Source organism: Drepanopeziza brunnea (assembly GCF_022702325.1).
Source record: "Drepanopeziza brunnea f. sp. 'multigermtubi' strain 214-2 chromosome Unknown ctg14, whole genome shotgun sequence".
NCBI classification, from domain to species: Eukaryota; Fungi; Ascomycota; class Leotiomycetes; order Helotiales; family Drepanopezizaceae; genus Drepanopeziza; species Drepanopeziza brunnea.
Window position 1 is genome coordinate 313,413 of NW_027094077.1, and position 19,828 is coordinate 333,240.

Sequence of the window (19,828 nt, forward strand, 5' to 3'; positions counted from 1 at the left end):
AGATCGTGAGCCTTGGATATCGTGTCACCTGTAATGTAACCTTGCAGCCTTGCGTAGGTACAGATGATGAAAGGGTTGGGGTCGGCTCGGCTATGAAATTTTCGCTGGCGGTAGCAAGATGCACCGACAAATACGAGATCGTATTAATCCATGTATTTGTGTGGGAGAAGAAAATGCGAGGACTGAATTGAAGTCAACTGGACTGGACTGGACTTAAAAGACTATCAGCTAGAGTCGGAGGTTTGGAGAGAAGAAAGAAAAGGACAAAGCAGGTCGGTTTGGATGTCGGCTTGGATCAGCCTTCTCTTTTCCTTACAGCCCTTTCTTCTTCCCTTCGTATTGTTCAATGGCTAGAGTGTGATTGGTAGGCGGCTGCGGCTGTGGCGCTGGTACGATAGCCGCTCCTTGGCACCGCGGCAGACGCGTCTGTCGGTCATGGACAGCTGCGAAAGCCGAGCTCCCTGTAAGCTTGATTTGCAGCTATACAGGTCCCAAGTAGCCAGCTTACCGTAAATATTCCACCATACAGCTCCGGATTGAAGTGCCAGCAGCTTGACTCAGACCAATATGCTCTTGGATTTGAATCGACATCTGCCCCTCTTCCGACCCTAATAATCCAATCCAAGCCTCATCGCTCAGCGCATCGGGCCAACATGTCCTATCCCAATGTCCAAGATCAACTGGGACAAGTACTTATCGATTTCTCCATCCACGGCACTTTCCCTGAGGAGGACGCCGTATCTTCAGCCTATGTGGACTCTTCCACAGTATCTGCAGCTCTAGAAACACTGAACCGGGCAAAGGCAGAGCTAGAGGTACGTCTCTCCAATTTCCATGTGCAACAAAGCTAATGCATTTCCCAGAATGAAGTCCGCGAGATCAGCAGAGAATCCGCCCCCGATGTGGATCTCTGGATCAAGCATGCCAAATCCATACAAGATGATATCGAGCGATCTCGACGACTGGCAAGCAGTATAGTGCGGCAGGCCGAGGCAGACGAGGAGAAGATTGAGGTCCTGCAGGAGAAGGAGAATTATATTGATTTTTTGTCAAAGGAGCTTTCCTTTAACGACCAACTCCTCGCTGCGCTGCGGTCGCTTCAGGCGGTCAATGAGAGCTTGAATAAGGCGGAGCAGCTAGCTAGCGAGAAGAGGATTATCGATGGGCTGCATATGCTTGAAGGTGGGTTTTGGGAGGCTTCGTGTGTTCGGAGCCACATGCTAATTTGGATAGATGCGTGGAAGCGCTTGGGGGACATCCCGTTGGAGAAAAGTACAAGGGCCATGCGGTTGCTGGATTCGAGATCTTTTGAATTACGGATGCAGATTCACGAGCAGTTCGCGACAATATGGAAGGAACTCATAAATGTGAAGCCGGACCACGCTGTAATCACGATCAACAGGGTATTGCCAGGTGAGAAGTCTGCTATTTTGGCAATGCTCTCTGCTGACGACTGCAGGGACCGCAATGGATATAGATCAAGCAATAATTGGCCTGAAAGCCTACAAAGAGCTTGATCAAGCTGCTAAGAAATTTTGGGAAGACCTGGATGATGTTATTTTGAAACCTCGTACTAATCTAAGTGCTGGTTCTATACCAAGCATACAAGTCACAGGGGTCAGTGCCACTCTGATGATTGCAATTGAGCTCAGCCGCTAACTGGCATAGAACTCGCTGTCACTTGGCGCTGCTGAAGTCGCTAACCAGACTATCAAGTCCCTCTTTATTGACCTAGAGGTGATCATAGAGTTCCTCATCGAGAACCTCCCCCCAGATTTCATCCGGCCGTTGGCAGATAAGATGATGCCGACACTTTCTACTCGCATTCTTGAAGTGTGGCTGGACACTGCCGTGCCCGCTTCCCTTGATGACATGATTGACTACCAAAAAGCTTTGTCTCGAGTAGGCGGGTTTGCTTCCAAGCTGGAGTCTTTGAACTGGCCTGGGGTCGATACTTTTAACGACTGGGTCACGAATGCACCCAAAATATGGGTCAACAAGAGGCGAGACGCGACATTAGACTGGACTCGGAATCAGCTCTCCTTAGGTACAATCTAATGCACACTCTCTTTCTAGGGCGTCACTGATCTTCGCATAGGGCTTGGAACTCCGCAGCCTGCCGAGAGAGTCGAGAAACGTATGGTGGCGAGAGACGAGGGCAATCATATTACTGCTACTGGAACCGCTGTACGTGTCATCAACCCCAGGTTGGCCGTCAGTACACATGTACCATCTTGAGCTCCGAATGGCGACCCTCTTCCGGTTTTCTTCCTTATTTTCGGTCCCTCTTACTAACTGATGCAGGTAACGCAGGATTGGGACAGTGCGTGGAGCGATGATGGTGAAATTGCTTCACCGCAAAAAGCAGAGAGTCACGAACAAGTTTCAAATATTGTAACGAGAAACCGTCAATCGTTAGACGAAGAACGACGTGTTAGCGAGGTGAACTTAAGAATTTCCTGTGTCCTCCTCCGCTCTTCGTCTGGTGCCCTTACTCTGGACAAAAGCAACCCATCTGTCATGCCGACATTGCTGACCATACACAGGTCTTCAGCCCTCTCCCGACGCCGGATACAGATGACCAGGCGGACGACGCCGCAGATGCTTGGGGCTGGGGTGACGACGACGACGATGTGCTTGATGTCGAGCCCGAAGCTCAGTTGGCGGCGTCGCAAGTGGTAGAGGTCGCTCCACCCCAGCAACACATCAGCCCCCCTACACGGGAGATGACACTATCTGAAAATTATTGGACCTCATCCTTGCCACGCGCGGTTTACACCACAGTTGAGCAGGTGTACGCCGATGGTGCATATCTACTTCAACCAGAGTAAGTCATCTTCGCTCTCTGCCTTGTGATCGACTACAAGTCGGCCAGGCAGCTAGACGAGCACTCGGAAATCTTGCTAACAAAATGTAGGAATGCTCATATACCCGTTAGCCCAGCCGCTGTGGGCTTGTTCAACCTTCCAAGATCCGTCCTAGCTCTTTACCGGGCGGTCTCTCCTTACTATTACTCATTGCAACCAGGCGGCAACATGTATCTATACAACGATGCCATGTGGCTCTCTGAAAGCTTCCAGCAGTTTATCGCAGCCTGGCAAAACCGTCCCGATATCCCACGCCGTACATTGGCTATGGTCAAAATTGAGTCCGAGATAAGCGTTCTAGTCAGCTTCGGTAAACGTGCCTACACAAACGAGCTGAACGCACAACGCACCATCATCAACGACCTCCTTGGCGGCATGTTTCCTTTTTACCCCTCAATCTACTAGTCTAATACTTCCCAGGAGCCCATAGTTTCTTCCAACAAGACGACCAAATCCCCAGCGAGCTCGAAGAGAACATCAAAGCTGTCATAACCCACATCCGCACTACCGCCGCCCTCTGGGACTCCATTCTCCCCTACTCAGCCTGGGCCTCCGCAACCGGCTCGCTCGTCAATGCAGTCGCCTCAAAGCTAATTACCGACGTCTTCGATCTCTCAGACATAAGCGTCGACGAAGCCGAGCGCACCGCCACCATTCTCTCGCGTGTCGAAAGTCTCGACGATCTCTTCTTACCGAGACCCCAATCCCCTAACCGGACCAAGCACAGAATATCGGGCCCTGACGCCGAAGCAGCGATTCCCATCACGTCTCAGTTTGCGGATAAGTGGATGAAGATGAAATTCCTGAGCGAGGTCTTGCAGAGCAACCTCAAGGATGTGAAGTTTCTGTGGTTTGAGAGTGATCTGAGTCTTTATTTTACGGTGGACGAGGTGGTCGATCTTGTGCATCTGAGCTTCGAAAAAAATGCGGCGGTGAGACAGGCGGTTAAGGAGATTAGAGAGAGGCCTAACCCGAGGGAGGAAGCTGATGATGGGGACGCGACGTGAGTGGATTAAGTACGCGAGACTCATCCACCCTCTGTATTTTCAGCGACGAATGCATGGCCTGCAATATGTCATGCTCTGCCAAGTCGCTGTTTTGTATCATTCAACTCGCTGCTCGTAAACTTTTCGGCTACCGACGGTCCTGTTACTACGCAGGTACTGTGGAGGAAAGGAGGCTCCGCATAGTAGAAGTAGAATCACGAGATGTATATATATATATATATAATCATAGAATCGGTGGTGAGGAGGGAGGTAAACGTATGGTACTCGAATGTATTGGTATGTATGATGGTGGTGGTGCGTTCAGGGAGGAACAGCCACTCGTCTATATACAGGCTATAGACGTGATGTAGCCACGTACCAGAAGCGCATGGTAGTAGTACTTGATCCAGGAACAAAACAGATGCAGAAACACGATCTCCACTACAGTACATCCTCGACATATACTCCTCAGACTCCTCTCAACCCACGACATCTACTCTCCTCGCTTCCTAAACACGTGGGCGTTATCACGGCGTCCGCCCACGCATGTAGATTGTTTTCTTCTTCGTTCCTTTGCCGCGGTGATTCCGTTATTGGATATTATCTATCTTGTCAGCGCATTCTACTTCGCAGATTCCAAGCTCGCGAGATATCCTCCTGGCTTAGGCTGAAGGGTTTGTTTGGCGTTTGGGATGAAGGCAGTCGGTGAGCAGCTGGGATTACCATAAACAAACTACGAACAAACCTTTCATAACAGATCCTTCTTTTTTCATATCTCAGGAGGTGAATATAACGGATCTGCGAAGGTGTTGGTGTGAAATTCCCGATATGCAGTCAACTTTTGGGTTTGGCAAGCATCAAGTGGCTTTCCGATTTCATTAGCAGCGAACACAATATGTACTGCCTCTCTCAAACTTGATTGTCACTGACTGAAGTTTACAGAACCATTCATCAATCTGATAATGACGACCGGCCTGTTGACGGACGTGGATGCGGCGTTACCTGCAGGCAGGCCTTGCTTGCCTTGCTGCCGTCGAGAACTTCTGAGAGTAAAGACACAAAATACAAGCATCGAAATCGATGCACGTGCTTCCAAAAAAAAGATATCGCATTTCGTCTGCCTAGTTACTCATGACCTATCCTAGTGCTGGAGCACTCAAACAAATCTTCTGTCTCGATTTGAATTGAAGCAAATCAATAATATTAGGAGGGCCTCGACGCCTCGCCACCAGCGTGATGGTTGGTTTGCACAACGGCTCAGATTGATGGATTGGTCAAACAGTAAACTATTCAAAGAGCAACAAATCCAAATAGCAAAGAGGTGATGGTTGATAGCATTCTGAAGGAGAGCTTCCTGATATAAGAATAGGTGAGCGGCACCCGAGATTCAATCCATCAAGAAAAGCTGGGGTCATCTGACGTGCCTGAGAAATATAGTGAAAGGCCTTGTTTATTCACACGGTATGATAAATCAGCAACTGACGCTATAACTATATTCACAATATGGAATGATCTTCACTATTTTCTTGGTTACCTTTTCTTTTTGATATAAAAATGATGGAGTTTATGATTGCACATTAGAGCCTTAGCGGTCGCGGCCGCGGACCTTCGCCACTGAGCACCACCTCACGTCACCAATACAGCCAACAAAAACGACAGAGGTTTTTTTCTTCTTCTTCTTATTTTTTCCTTTTCGAAAAGGAATCCTTTCTGAACTGAGCTGCAAGCCGATCCAAATTCATCGATTCCGCGCTCTGGACGAATCTCTTCCGCTTTCTTGTCCGGAAAGGCAGGTTGTTACTCCCCTTCGTTGCCTCCGGCGCATCCCATTCCGGATTGCCCACGGTACGAACGCGACACGTACACGCTCGCCATGGTCTGCCGCCAGTGCAGTGACCGTGGCCACCATACATCACACACAGGTGACCTGCGCTCACTGCCACGACTGGGACCGCGGTGGTCCTGCGTGCCCGAAGCCCCCGACATGCACCCGGTGCAGAATGCCGGCCCCGTCTAGCTATCGGCAATGACCTGCATAGCGATTTGGAACATTTGATTCTGATGAAGACGGAGAATACGATATGCGCAACCGCGAAAACGTTCGGGGCCGTCGTCACATCGCGAACGTCCGCGACGGTCTTCCCGGTCGAAGCTGCACCCGCTGAGTTCGGACCGTGAAGTACTGCTGATGGAAAGTTCAATAGAAAGGGTGTTCTGACACGTCTTTCCCACTGCAATTTCCACTACAGGCGCCGATGCAGGTGGCAAAAAACACACGGTTTGCAAGCCATGGCCGGACATCGCATTTTGCGTACTGGATCGCGCCGTGCCGACTCTGGGTCTCTGGTCGGGACAACGAGGGCGCGGTAACTGGCCAGCTCTGGGGGTTAGTGATGCAAGGTTTCTGACCTGCGTAACTCCTATCGAAGCCACCTCGACGGATGTCAGAGAGACATTAAAGGCTCGCCTTGCCGAGCTTGGAGCTGATCACAATCGCAAAACCGAGCCGAGACGGTACCCAGTTCGCTGCTAAACGCAGCCTGCTGCCCAAAAACCGATCTGACATCTCCTCGTCCGAGCGTGGGCTAGCAAATACGGATGTCCAGCCTGTGTCCAGCTCTACGGATGAAGTTATCGGAAACTTTCCCGCGACGTTCACTACGATCTTGGTGCTAGAGATAAAGTACTGGGAATGCAGGGTAGAGGCGAGCTGGATAATACCCGAGAAAGAAACGAGAACGGAGACAAAGTATTTCTGCGGACCGCCGGTCACCGTTCCAGCTGGGATCCACGTTAAATTGTATGCGAGATTTGGGAGTACGGTGGTAGCGTGCGAGCCTGAATTTGGATCTTCTCCATCCGTGGTTGATTGTCTCCGGAGAGCACGTGGGATGCCCTGGACGCGATCGAAAGACCTGCCGGGAATATGAATCATACCGTGACAGCGGTAGCCAGGATAGGAGCGAAGTTGACCACACCCTGCAACCTGCGGCGCTCCAGATATCCAGGTATTAGTTACCTCGCGGCCCCATGCTCGCTACGTAGGGACTGGACTAACGTGACTGCAGCCGTCTTCTTCTTCTCCGTACGGCCTCCACTCCAGATGTCCTGCGAGGATCCGTCTTGAACACCCACCGATATTGATAACACGTTACGTAAGTCTCGCCCGCATCGCGCATTGTAACCTTTACTTACTTACTTACTTACTATTCCTCCTTAGCAGAGATCGCTCCTCCGCCTGCGTTCGCAGGGGAAGAGGAGCAAGAGACGCTCTCTTGCGCGAGGACATGCAAGAGGGCATTATCACTCGGACCCCCTATGCCGGAACGGTTCGGTTCGGGCCATTCAAGTGCATCGTCCAGCTGAACGGCGTGCTGCTACTGTATCAACACACCTGGCCGGCCCCAACCCCGCCGACATCAACAGCGGTGACACTTTTCGCACCCCTTGGTGATAGCCAAGATAAGAGCGAAGAGGCTAGTGCGGACAGAAAACAAATCATCAACACCCGGAAGAGATCTTTGTCAATGTCGCAAAACCACGAGGTTTCTTTCTTTCTCTTCTTTTTTTCTTTTCCCTGGCGACTCCTCCGCAAGTAGGTAGATAGGTACCTTACATTGGTAGTAAGCAAAGAGACCGCGAAGCAGGCAGACGCGTCCGAAAACCACACACCCATACACAACCACACACCCACACACACACACACACTTTCACACACACACTCTCTCTCTCTCTCGCCGAGGCTGGTGCAAATTACAACCCCCGATGCAGCCAGCACCCGCTATGGCAATATCCGAGATACATCTTGCATCTCCGCCGCGGAGGAAGGTCCACAAGCCTCGCTTCGCTCGCAGGCGGAGACATGCCTGCTCGAGGTTGTTGGCTCGGCTGTGCTGTGCTGGACTCGACTGTATCGAGCAGACACCGATACTCTGTCTCGGTCTCGGACTCGGACTCGGACTCAGACCCAGACCCGAACTGATGAGAAATAATCGAAAAAAAAAAAAGGAGAGGAAAGGAAAGGAAAGGAAAGGAAAGATAAGCGAGATGGGCAGAAGAAAGATTGCGAACAGAACAGAGGCGAAGAGAAAAAAGCGGTGGTTCGTGAGCTTGATTTTCTTTTTTTTGGGGGGGGGGGGGGGGTTTATGTCAACGGCATCCGTAGGAAGATAAAAAGATGTGGAATTGAGAAGAGCGAGAGCGAGTTGGTAGAGAGGTTGGAGGGGTGGGATATCTAGCAATGTTGAATGTCTTTTGACACGGTTTGCTTTGTCCCTGGATACTCTGTAGAACGAAGTCAGCTAGCTGGTGGTGGATTGGATTGGTGAGCAGGTCGGTCTGGTCTGGTCTGGTCCCGAATCTATACCATCCATCCGTACATGAGCGAGCAGGGGTTTCGTTTCTCACCGGCGGTTCGGGGGGAAAGGGGGGAGGGTCAAGATCAGGGTATTCGATTTGCTTTGGGTGTAATATACAGACAGGTCGGGGATATATCTCAGTCATAAAGTCGACCTCGAGAGCCGATAGGAGGCGTCTCGAAGCGCTGGTCGTTGCTTGCTTGCTTGCAAGCCCATTGCGAATGGTTCCTTGCCATCCACGCCCGCAACAGCGCATTGCATCTATCAATACATGCTTGCTGGTCTCCATCCAGTGGGGGGGTAGACCTCGCCGCTCAACATAGCCACCCCAACACCTTTCATGCGCTTTCCTTCATTTGAAAAGACCCCCCCACAAAAGACCCCCCCAAAAGAGAAACGATCAACATCTGGAGCCCAATAAACAAAAAGGTAAAGGTGTGGACGGCGACAGTGATTGCGAAAACCTTGCCGTAGACTTTTGCGATCCGAATCCAAGAGGCACGGGACAGTTTCTCCCAAGAGTACTGCCACGACCAGAACCCCATCCCATCAGGATCGTGCGACTGGATGGAGACGTCAAGTGGGACCAACGTGTTCGTCTCATTGGGGAGCACTAGAAAGAGGGTGTTGGTCAGCATTGTCTCTCTTCCACCGAGCTTCTTCAGAAGGCAAAGTTTTTCCCCTCACAGGCGCGGAAGGGTCCCAACATGAATGGAGGAGATATCTTACTGCTAGCGCGTGTTCGAGTCAAAATGACCTCGATAGGGAGAAAGGCGACGATGTAAATTACGAAGATGAGTCCCAGCACCAGGATATGCAGCCAGAAGCCCCCACTGTAAGCAGGAACAAGACCGATAGGATCAGCACTGCCGGTCCTAGGGCCGAGAAAGAGATGCACAAAGCCTCTGATGAGCTGCGTAATCGCGGCTTTCGCGATGATTGGGATAGCGGTGGCTTTTAGTACCAACCAATACCGGGGCAGATTCTGCCACAGCAATGAGTTCTGTTGTTTCGATACCACAGCGTGCACCCAGCCTGTTGCCAGCTGCGTCGTAGCGAGAGAGGCGATTATGGAGATGACGAAGGTTGGAATGTATGGGATTGAGATGAGAACCACGATTATCATGAATTGGGTGAAGCCGATGCAAAGTTTCCATTTAAAGCCTCTGGCTAGACCACTCCGGTAGGATCCGCCACAAGCAGCGCGTAGGAGTCTGAAAGTGGCTCTGATATCACACGTTACCGGGCTCGAAGGTCTCGCAGGAATGCCTGCTGTCTCATCTGGCAACTGGCTTGATGATGGCTCTTGTCCGTCACTAGGAATGTCGGGGACAGCAGAAGGACGTTTAATATCGTTGCCAGAGTCGAGATGGTCGGAATCGTCATCTTCATCGTGAGCCTCATCCGCGTTGACAAATTCATATTCTGGAGCAACATCCGCGGACTCAACAATTGCTAAAGTCGGAAATACTTCATGAAGGGTGTATGTGACCTGGAGTTGATTCAGTGCAGTTCAGTCGCCGGCATGATCAATCACGTGCCGTATTTGCAAAGGACGAGCGAGGTTCTTACCACGAAGATAACGGGTACGAAGATGCAAATGTTGATGATGATGAGTATCACGAATAGAGAGGTGCCCAGGGCTTCTCTTTTGGTATCGCGACTCGCCAGCACGCTCAAGGCGATGTTGTCGTTGGCACTGTCGTCTCTCGCAGCGATCAAGGAGTAGAGACTGTGGATAAGGAGCAGGGAGGTCATGATGGCGAGGGAACCGTTACGAGGTTGACGACGGGTTTTGGGGGGGGGGGGTCGTCGATGTTCTTTATGTTAACTGCTGTCGGTTGTCGGTTGTCGTGGTCCTTTGCCCGGTGAGTTGACTTGAGGCAGATGAAGTTTCGTATGCGGGCTTGGTGGAGTGGCACAGTTTTATGCGCTACGCCGCACGGACTATTATGGTAAATTACAGTACATTATAGCGTATTATCGTATAATATATACCGACGGAACCTCGGAGGATTTCTGTCAGGTTCTATTTTTAGATCTGGACAAGTCTCTGTTTCTCCGGATCTGCGGCTCCTCTTCTGCCTTGTGTAAGGCTAGCTGGATCACGTGGCACGTTAGTCGAGCTACCAGCGCTCTCAGCTCGCCAGTAAGTACCGGTACATACATAAACAAAACACTGCACTGCAGGCTATTTAAGAGACTTATATCGACACTCGATACTCGACACTCGACACACAAGATGTGACTAATATCGTTCTCGTACCTCGTCTCAAACGTGGATTATATATCAGCCCCAGCCCAGGTAGAAAATTGCCAGCCGTATTACCGACGCGCCGGAGCGAGATGACAGCAAGGACAAACTCGGCAACAGAAGAGAAGAGAAAGTGAGACGGTTACAAGGATGTCGCTAGTAGCTAGTTATCAGCAACACTCGGAGAATCGTGAGTGAGTGAGTGCGGGTATACGTATTATTTATAGATAAAACCTCGTCTACGAGTCTGGTATTCGGCAGGAGCAGAAAACATGACCCAGATTCTGTGCGATGCGTGATGGGTGATTTAGGTGTGTGTGTCTTCAAGGTACCCCGACTAACTAGCGAAAGGGATTGAGATGTAGTGAGGGATTAGCTGGAATAGGATGATCACGAGTTTAGCTGTCATGATATCCCAAAAAAGAGAAAAGCAATGAGTGACAACAATCCTAGAGGTGATGACCGCAATTAACCGCCCTCCACCAAGTCCAAGGAAAGTAAGTACCTACACAACCCCCTCCCCAATCGCATATATACAGATGCATCCTTCGAAAAAAGCAACCCCATCATCTAGACATTTCCAACATCCAAGAAACCCAAAGCCAGCAGACTACCGTGGTTTTGACAGCAAGCGACAATTGGTAAAAAGCTTCGAGATAAGTATTCAACGAGGTTTATCGGCCGATATAGATCAAGAATAAGAAAAGTACAGGAGCAAGATTAAAACACGCAGGAAAGAAGGAAGGAAGCCGCAGTGCCGCACCGCCTTTCTAAGAAAATTCCTTGGAGACTCGCATAGGTACATACAAAGCCACATCCCTAAAATGAAAGAAAGATGTAGGGAAGAGAGAAACAAGAGAGAATGACCTTTTTATATACAGAATATTGTATATCATGCACTGATTGGACCAAATTCACTGACGCATAGATACATACTGCTAGCTCGGCGCCTGTATGTGATCTAGCTGTTGAGAGCTTGCGAATATATATAAACCTTTTATTCACTGCATGTAATTCCCGCGCTCTTATGATGACGATGAATTCAAAAGCAGAGGCCATTCAGAATCCGAATGAGGACCCGCTAAGAAAAGCAGAGAAGAATTCAAGTAGAAGACGTATCCATCCCTTCCAAGCACCAAGCACCACGCACCAAGCACCAAGCATCAAGCATCAAGCATAAACCCATCCCCAAGCCCCGAGAGCGATATACGGAGAGAAGATCTATCAGCCAGCAGCTAGCCAGCTCAGTGTTGTTGGCCAGCCAAACCTGCACGGTTGGTGCCGGCTGGCGTTACGTCTCTTTGCTTGGAGGAAGAAGAGAAGAGAAGAGAAAAATGTATGTCTGAACGCAACGCAGCTATGTAGCTGTACAAACTCTAGATCCCAAATTTCTAATTCCAAATTTCTAATTCCAAATTTCTAATTCCAAATTTCAAATTCCAATTCAAAAGTACTTGAGAAAAACCACCATCACCATATCCCACATCCCATCCCCAATCCCCCCTCGTCAAAACCAAAACACCCTCCCCATCCTCCCCCCCCCCAAAAAAACGAAACCAATGGCCAAGAGATACCGTAGTAGGCTCACAAACTCCTTCCTTCATTTTCCCCCGTCCCTCCAATTTTCCTACTCTGAGAGGTATCCAGCGATATTGAGAAAGGAAGAAAGCAAGAATCACTTTTTAGCGGCAGCTTTGTGTAGGTAGGTAAGATATAGGCCCAAGACGAAGTTGAAATTGATGCAGGAACTTACGTGCGATGATTGCATATACACAGAAACACAAATGGTAAAAGAAAATTTGATATATTCCATCCATCGTCTGATCTGGTACCTATCCTACTGCATGCTACCGAGGTACGAGAGATGATGCACCATCGAAAATGCAGCCGGTACGCCGGCCAGACAACAACTCCAGATTCACCAAGCCAAAACCAAGCCACATGAAAACTCCTCCTTCCCGCGCCAGATCGCGGGCCCCTTCCCTCCAGCCGTAGACATGAATATCCATTCATCTATCTTACACTCCAGGACCGCATCAAGTCATCATCATAATAAATCATTCCAGATTCACCAAGCAGCAAGCTGCAAACACGTCCGTAAACCCAAGGCCAATCAGATAACGCGTCCCTCATCCTCTGCAACCCCGGTGCCCTCAATCTGCATGCCCAGTGCAGTTGGAACGCCAATCAAGATTCTTCCCTTGGGCACGCGAACATCTCGGACACCAAAGTTTCCAAATACCTTCAACGTCTTCAGAGACGGACAGGCGCGGAACACCAACGCACAAACCCAATCATTGACACCCTGGCAGAAACTAAGGTTCAGCTCTCGCAGCTCCGGATATATCTTCCCCTCAGCAAAGACAGCCTCGAAGCTCTCGCGCGAGATGTGGCGGCAAGAATGGACATCGAGGTGACGGAGAGTCTGACCGGAGTGGAACATCAAAGCCTCGAAGCCGGCGGAACCAAGACCGATCTGGTCGGGGTTCTCGCGTGGGTTAGATGCGTCGATGTGGCGACACTTGTGCAGGTCGATGTACTCGAGACTTGGGTTGAGCCAGTTAGTGAAGAGGGATGCGAAAGCAGCATCAGACAGGACCTCGTTGTCGGTGATGCGGAGCTTGAAGAGGTTCTGGCAGTTGTCGTGGATAGCGGCTAGGATTTCGTCTTCGACATAGTTGACAGTGCTGAGGGACAATGTGCGTAGGCTGGGGCCGATGGCGTCGAGGATGGCGAGGTAAGGAGCTGTAGTTGTGGGGTTGTAGATTTCGAGGGAGAGGTGCTTGAGGGTTGGAATGTTTGCGATGTGGGCGAGGCCTTCGTCGGTTACCTGTTGGTTGTGGCAGATCTTGAGGCGTTCAAGGTTGGGCGTTGTTGTTGTGAGGAGTTCGATCTGTGCGTCGCCGAAGTGGCCGTCGGTGTAGTAGACCTTGAGGGCTTTGAGGTGCATGCCTTTCTCGGCGAGGTAACGGTTCCAGCGCTCGTCATCAATGAGGTTGGCACCGTGGAGACTTAGGCTCTCGAGCTTAACGGTAGTTCCGAGGAGGTGATCCATGACCTTGTTCTTAAACTGGATGGCGTTTCGGAGGCGGAGGAACTTCACGGTTGGAACGATCTGGAAGATCCGGATGTAGTCATCAGGAGTAAGCTTAGATCCATCATAGACAGTGACAGCGTCATTGCCAGCTTTCAGAAACAGATCCAGAGTGGTGGAGTTCAAAAGCCGCTTCTTGGAGAGGATTTGAGCAAGTCGGTCGACCAACGACGCGGGAAGATCGCCCAAGTCGTCAGCCATCTCTACATTCTTTGCCAGAGTCTCAACACACAGAGTCACGAGATCCTTTGCTCCAGGGTAGATACCATCAAGGAGGTTGCTCTGAATCTGTCTCCGAGCCTTGCCAGCCGCAGTCTTTCGCTTCTTGCGTGCATCACCTGCCTCCTTGTTAAGGTCCTTGGAGCACATGGGGCATAGCAAACCACCGTCTGGACCAGCTCTGGTGTAGCCCGTCACGCTGAATCGCTTGTTGCAGAACTCGCAGTTTTCCATCTGACCAGGGATTGGTGCACGCTCCTTATATATAGCACGAGCTTCCTCATCCTCATTTGTCATATTTCCGTGGTAGAGTCTCCGCTGCTGGAAAGTCTTGGAGGTTTTGATCTTGGCAATGGCTTTCTTCAAGAGGTCAGCAAGGTCCGTATATATCTATGACAGCGCTCAGCGTACCTCTTCTTCCTTCTTTCTCTTTGCTTCTTGTGCCTTGGTTTCCTTCTTTCGCTTGAGTGATCTCCCTGGGTCTGTTGCTGGAGAGGGGGCGTCGGGCGTGGCGAGGGCTTGTTGAGAGGCAGTAGCGGCAGCTCTTCTACGGACATTGGCATCGGCTCTGATCTGGAAAGCGTTGATGTTATGGGCCTAGATGGGGGGGAGGTTAGGAAGAGGCAGAGTTGGGCAGGCAGGACTTTGAAGTTCCTTACTGCAAGGAAATCGGTCAAGGCGGATTGTCTGCGAGAGTCAGTCAGTACGAAACTGGTTGGCGGTCACGAGTGAGACTTGGGCGAGGAAGCTTACGGTCCACGAATCTGTCGGCCAGGTCGAGCCGCAGGAGCAAGAAGGGCAGCTGGAGCAACGGGAGCGGCGATAGCAGCAGCAGTAGTTGCAGCAGCAGTTGCGGCGGCGGTTGCGGCGGCGGCAGCAGCGGGTGTAGTCGCAGGTTGTCTTCTTCGAGCCCTGGGTGAGAGACTGTTAGCAAAGAATTCGGGGTTAAAGAACAAGCAAGCAGTCGGATGATCTTACATCTTGGATGTGTTGTTGTTTTCTTTGAGTGAACTCAAGATGAGTCGGAACTTAGAGGGGCAACAACTAAAGTTGAAATCGCGTTCGAGATGATCCGTTCCGCGTCTCTACCCTTGCATCGGCGATAAAAAAGGGGGCCGACAGCTTATCGAGCCAATAGACGCGTTAGAATCCACGTGACCTGGCGACGTCGCGTTATTTGAATTTCCCGAGTGGCGACATGAACTTCTTCACTCGATTTCTCGACCGCTCGACCTCTCAACCTCGCCGCTCCCTCTACTTCTTTCATTCCATCACAGCACCACCTGTCTGGTCCTTTCATTTTTGACTTCTGAATTCCGGGAACTGTAATCATACAAGACACTTGTGTCTTTCTTGAATCAATTCCTTGCGAACAATCTAATCGAACTCCGAACTCAGATCGAGCCTAGTCGCTGCTCTGCTTCTTCTGCTTCTTCTGCTTCCTCTGCCTTGTCTGCAGATACCCGCTCTACTTTACCTTCTCCCTTACGCCGACGTCAAGGAGAAGCTTTGAAACCGAACTCTATCTGCGACTCCTTTCTATGTCGGCCTTGTAACGAAACCTACTACTCAATCCCTCGACTACTCAACCACCCTGGCGTCTGCCAATTTCCAGACATCTGAACATCTACATCGGCACCTCCACCTACGTCTGCGTCTGCTAGCAAGATGCCGCCAAAGAGCGCAAAGAGGCTGAAGGGCCAGGTCCAGCCTGAAGCTGCATCTTCCCGATCTTCTTGTAAGTCTTGACCACCATTCTTTGATCGCTCCGAGACATCTTCTATTCCACGGTTTATCTCACTTCCCCCGTCCTATCAGCCTCCTTTTTCGTTCTTCAACTGACCTCTCTGAATAGCTACGAGACGCTCTGCCCGTTTCAACCCCGCTGCCACCCTTAGCACCTCCTCTAAATCCGACCACTTCTCGCTCACTGGTAACCATGAATCATCCGACCTCCCTTCTCACCGCAATCTCGGCGAATATGTAAGAAACAAGCAGGGTGGTAACGAGCGCGACTCGATCTCCACCCTCTCAACATCAAATGACCTCAACGAGGGCAGCGACTACTCCACCCAAGGCACAAGTGTTGCTGTAACACCTGCGCCCGTAGCTTCAGCATCCGTTGAAAGAAGGGGCCGCACTCGCTCCACCATGACTTTCGAGTCGGCACCGACCGTCGACCCTTTGGCTCGCGCTGCAGCTTTGCGCAACAGCCAATACTCTCTGATTCCTACGGCCCAGAAGCGCAAGCGAATCGCGGACTCGTACGATGATGAAGATGAGAATGCCGACGACGATGACAGTCCAGATGCTCAGCTCGCACGTGCCCTCCAGGCTCAAGAAGATGATGCTGCCAACTCGATGGCCGTGGATCTTAACGACGATGACTCTGTTGTGTCCGATTCCGATAAGGACGATGATGAGCTGGCCACCCGAGCGCTCCCTTCACGTATCGCCAAGCTTCCCAAGGTGATGCTTGCTCCCAAGGGCTCCAATTCAGTCAAGTTCGCCACCAGTTCCGCCGCAAAAGGCAAGGGCAAGGCCAAGGTCATCCAGGACTCTGACGAGACAGATGGCTTTGTGGACACAGAGGATTCTGACGAGTTTGATGATGACTCAGAAGATGACATTCCACTCTCCACCGTGAGTAGAAGACGCGCTGCTGTGGTCAACAGCAGACCCAAGACCAAAGCTTCCCGATCTCTCGCTCCTGGCAAGTCCTACAAGAAGTCGAGGCCATCTGGACTCAAGACGCAAGACAACAAGGCGTCAACTGCCAGCCGCACCCTTTTCGATTCTGAGGATGCCGAAAGTGACACCATCGCAAGCGATCTGGACTCTCCCCTTTCTTCTGATCTCGACTCGGATGCATCTGATGACGACTCTGACGCCTTACCAGCTGCCGCTTCTCGCAATCCTGCCTCCCGCACTCGTGCCATCGTTAGGAGAGACGGCCAGACTTCCAGAGGTATAAGAGAGCGCGCAAAACTCGAATTTCACCACCCCGAAATTCTCACAATGTGGGATGACTTGGAGAAGTCACCAAAGATTGGAGACCACCCGATCGAGCAGCCTACGACCATCAACCGGGAGCTCAAGCCTTTTCAACTGCAAGGTGTCGGCTGGATGATCGCGATGGAGAAGACTGCCTGGGGAGGAGGTCTGCTTGGCGATGAGATGGGTATGGGCAAGACCATCCAAGCCGTCTCGCTCATCATGTCCGACTGGCCTGCTAAGAAACCCTCGCTCGTTCTGATTCCTCCTGTCGCTATCATGCAATGGCAACAGGAGATTGCGGACTACACGGATGGAACCTTAAAGACTTTCGTTTACCACGGCACAAACGCTGCTGTCAAGGATGTCACTTACGAGAAGCTGATGAAGTACGATGTAATACTCATGTCGTACAACAGCCTGGAGTCCATGTACCGCAAGCAAGTGAAGGGCTTCAAGCGCAAGCATTCAATTTTCAAGGAGGATAGCGTTATCCACCGTATCAATTTCCACCGAGTCATTCTTGACGAGGCTCACACTATCAAGGTTTGTCTCTTGTTCCTCCTTCTTTAATACGTTTCTAACCAGTGCTTAGTCTCGCACGAGTGGCTCTGCCAAGGCCTGCTTCGCTCTGAAGGCAGATCACAAGTGGTGTTTGTCTGGAACTCCCCTTCAAAACCGTATCGGCGAGTTCTTTTCTCTCATTCGTTTCCTCGATATCAAGCCATTCGCATGCTATCTCTGCAAAAAATGCCCCTGCTCTACTCTGAACTGGGATATGGATTTGTGGAATCGATGTAAGGGATGCTCGCACGGCGCCATGCAGCACGTTTCGGTCTTCAACCAGGAGCTCTTGAATCCTATCCAGAAATTTGGAAACGTAGGACCTGGCGTTGAGGCTTTCCGAAAGCTTGGCATCCTCACAGGTCGCTTCATGCTCCGTCGCGTCAAGCGTGATCATTCTTCCGCCATGGAGCTTCCAGCCAAAGAAATCTATGTTGACCGTCAATTTTTTGGCGAGGAGGAGAATGACTTTGCCGGTAGCATCATGAGCAACAGTAATCGCAAGTTCGAGACCTATGTCGCTCAGGGTGTGCTTCTCAACAATTACGCCAACATCTTTGGTCTGATCATGCAGATGCGACAAGTCGCTGATCACCCTGATCTGATCTTGAAGCGTAATGGTGAAGGTGGTCAGAATATCCTTGTGTGCTGTATCTGTGACGAGACCGCAGAGGAGGCAATTCGATCCGCATGCAAGCATGACTTTTGTCGCGAGTGTGCTAAGAGCTACCTTGCCTCATCTGGTAGGCTGCCTGATCAACTGAAAGTATGATTGCTAACCCATATAGACACCCCCGACTGCCCCCAGTGCCACATCGCCCTCGCCATTGACCTGGAACAGCCCGACATCGAACAAGATGAGCACCAAGTCAAGAAGTCTTCGATTATCAACCGAATCAAGATGGAGAACTGGACCTCCAGCTCCAAGATCGAGACCCTGGTTCACGACCTGCACGAGCTCCGCTCCAAGAACATGTCCCACAAGTCTATCATCTTCTCTCAGTTCACCACCATGCTCCAACTCGTCGAGTGGCGTCTCCGCCGCGCCGGTATCACTACTGTCATGCTCGATGGCTCCATGACCCCCGCCCAACGCCAAGCCTCGATCAACCACTTCATGACCGACGTCAAGGTTGAGTGCTTCCTCGTCTCCCTCAAGGCCGGTGGCGTCGCTCTCAACTTGACTGAAGCCTCGCGAGTCTTTATCGTGGACCCTTGGTGGAACCCAGCTGCGGAGTGGCAGTCTGCTGATCGTTGCCATCGTATTGGTCAAGGTCGGCCGTGCAAGATTACGAGATTGTGTATTGAGGATTCGGTTGAGTCGAGGATGGTATTGCTGCAGGAGAAGAAGGCGAGCATGATCAATTCGACCATCAACTCTGACCAGAAGGCCATGGAGAGCCTAACTCCAGAGGACATGCAGTTCTTGTTCCGCGGAAGCTAGGCTGTGGTCGTCATGTCTTGACACTGGGGTCATTTCATGATACTGGTCCACCAAATCGGCGTTTCTGTTTTCTTGAATTATGCGACTGCGATACACGTTTGCTTCTAGACCTGGAAGGTAGTCCCTTTGACGGGATTGGAGGCGTTTCATGAGGGTAATACTTGTGGGTTGGAGTTTCTCTGGCCTGTGGATAACGGTACCGCGGATGGTTGGGGTTCACGATGCATTTTACGATGATACTTGGTGATACCCAGGTGTGATGAAGCTACAGGCTAATCTGCAGGTATCTTCCTGATCCTGCTACTTCTTCGATAGATAGACACGTACGCGGTGTATTTTTGTATCCTGGAATCTGGAGCGGAAGATTTCGATAGGAATGAATGAACGAATGAAATGAAATAAACTCCCCAGTGTGGAACTCCTCCCACTTTCGTGATGACAATGATCTCTCTCCCGATTCTACGGTGTTCATGATGCACTGGAGGCCAACGGCTTTGAATATTACCTATGTCACTTACAGAAGGGGAGCAGCTGCTGGGTCTGGATCTGGATCTGGATCTGGATCTGGATCAGGGTCTAGGTCTGGGTCTAGGTGCAGGCATCTGTTGGGCTGCCTTCTGTTTGTTACATGCATCATATCCACATCACATCGCATCACATCGCATCGCATCACCTCACATCAACACCGTCGCGAGAAGTGAGCTTGGGAAGAAGAAGCTATTGATTCTTGTGTTCTGGGCTGCTCTCTCTCTCTTCTGTTTTCTTTTCTGGCTATGTGTCTATCAGTGTGTTTGTGTGTTTGTTTGTCTGTTTGTTTTGTGTGTTTGGCTGTTTATGTGTGTCGCCCGTGCCGTCCGCTAATACTCCTTTTGATGGATTGTTTTTGGTTTCTGTTTTGTTTTGGGGGGACGGGGGGATGGAGATGAGGGGAGGGGGGGAAGGGTTGGAGATAAGGAAGGGGAAGGGGAAGGGGATGGAGATGGAGATGGTGGATTTGAGGGGCATATATATGTATTGACAGGTGATGATAGGTTGGGGCCTCTGAATT

General features: G+C 50.8%; 5 protein-coding genes across 6 annotated transcripts; 3 read left to right on the top strand and 2 right to left on the bottom strand.

Moving 5' to 3' along the window:
- Window positions 1-653: 653 nt before the first annotated feature.
- On the top strand, window positions 654-3,874 carry L3040_007818 (uncharacterized protein; the record flags this gene model as incomplete). Of its 2 annotated transcripts, none has more annotated exons than XM_066154708.1 (10): window positions 654-815; window positions 864-1,182; window positions 1,234-1,413; window positions 1,460-1,617; window positions 1,669-2,047; window positions 2,099-2,226; window positions 2,305-2,442; window positions 2,547-2,827; window positions 2,918-3,240; window positions 3,288-3,874. In XM_066154708.1, the coding sequence occupies 10 exons, from the start codon at window positions 654-656 to the stop codon at window positions 3,872-3,874; spliced, it is 2,655 nt and encodes an 884-aa protein (XP_066010612.1). The 2 variants fall into 2 exon arrangements, with proteins under 2 accessions (XP_066010612.1, XP_066010611.1); XM_066154707.1 differs by having other exon boundaries at window positions 2,099-2,187.
- A 2,234-nt stretch (window positions 3,875-6,108) lies between these two features.
- On the top strand, window positions 6,109-7,307 carry L3040_007819 (uncharacterized protein; the record flags this gene model as incomplete). Its single annotated transcript, XM_066154709.1, has 5 exons — window positions 6,109-6,239; window positions 6,315-6,670; window positions 6,854-6,861; window positions 6,922-7,008; window positions 7,074-7,307. 5 exons carry the CDS (start codon window positions 6,109-6,111, stop codon window positions 7,305-7,307), a joined length of 816 nt encoding a protein of 271 aa, XP_066010613.1.
- Window positions 7,308-8,549: 1,242 nt separating this feature from the next.
- On the bottom strand, window positions 8,550-9,969 carry L3040_007820 (uncharacterized protein; the record flags this gene model as incomplete). The annotated part of the gene is made up of 3 exons (XM_066154710.1): window positions 8,550-8,824; window positions 8,941-9,703; window positions 9,784-9,969. The coding sequence occupies 3 exons, from the start codon at window positions 9,967-9,969 to the stop codon at window positions 8,550-8,552; spliced, it is 1,224 nt and encodes a 407-aa protein (XP_066010614.1).
- A 2,609-nt stretch (window positions 9,970-12,578) lies between these two features.
- On the bottom strand, window positions 12,579-14,875 carry L3040_007821 (uncharacterized protein; the record flags this gene model as incomplete). Its single annotated transcript, XM_066154711.1, has 6 exons — window positions 12,579-14,138; window positions 14,190-14,375; window positions 14,438-14,465; window positions 14,532-14,690; window positions 14,757-14,822; window positions 14,868-14,875. 6 exons carry the CDS (start codon window positions 14,873-14,875, stop codon window positions 12,579-12,581), a joined length of 2,007 nt encoding a protein of 668 aa, XP_066010615.1.
- Window positions 14,876-15,446: 571 nt separating this feature from the next.
- Window positions 15,447-18,780, top strand: L3040_007822 (uncharacterized protein; the record flags this gene model as incomplete). The annotated part of the gene is made up of 4 exons (XM_007296378.1): window positions 15,447-15,516; window positions 15,634-17,318; window positions 17,368-18,079; window positions 18,125-18,780. The coding sequence occupies 4 exons, from the start codon at window positions 15,447-15,449 to the stop codon at window positions 18,778-18,780; spliced, it is 3,123 nt and encodes a 1,040-aa protein (XP_007296440.1).
- Window positions 18,781-19,828: the final 1,048 nt, after the last annotated feature.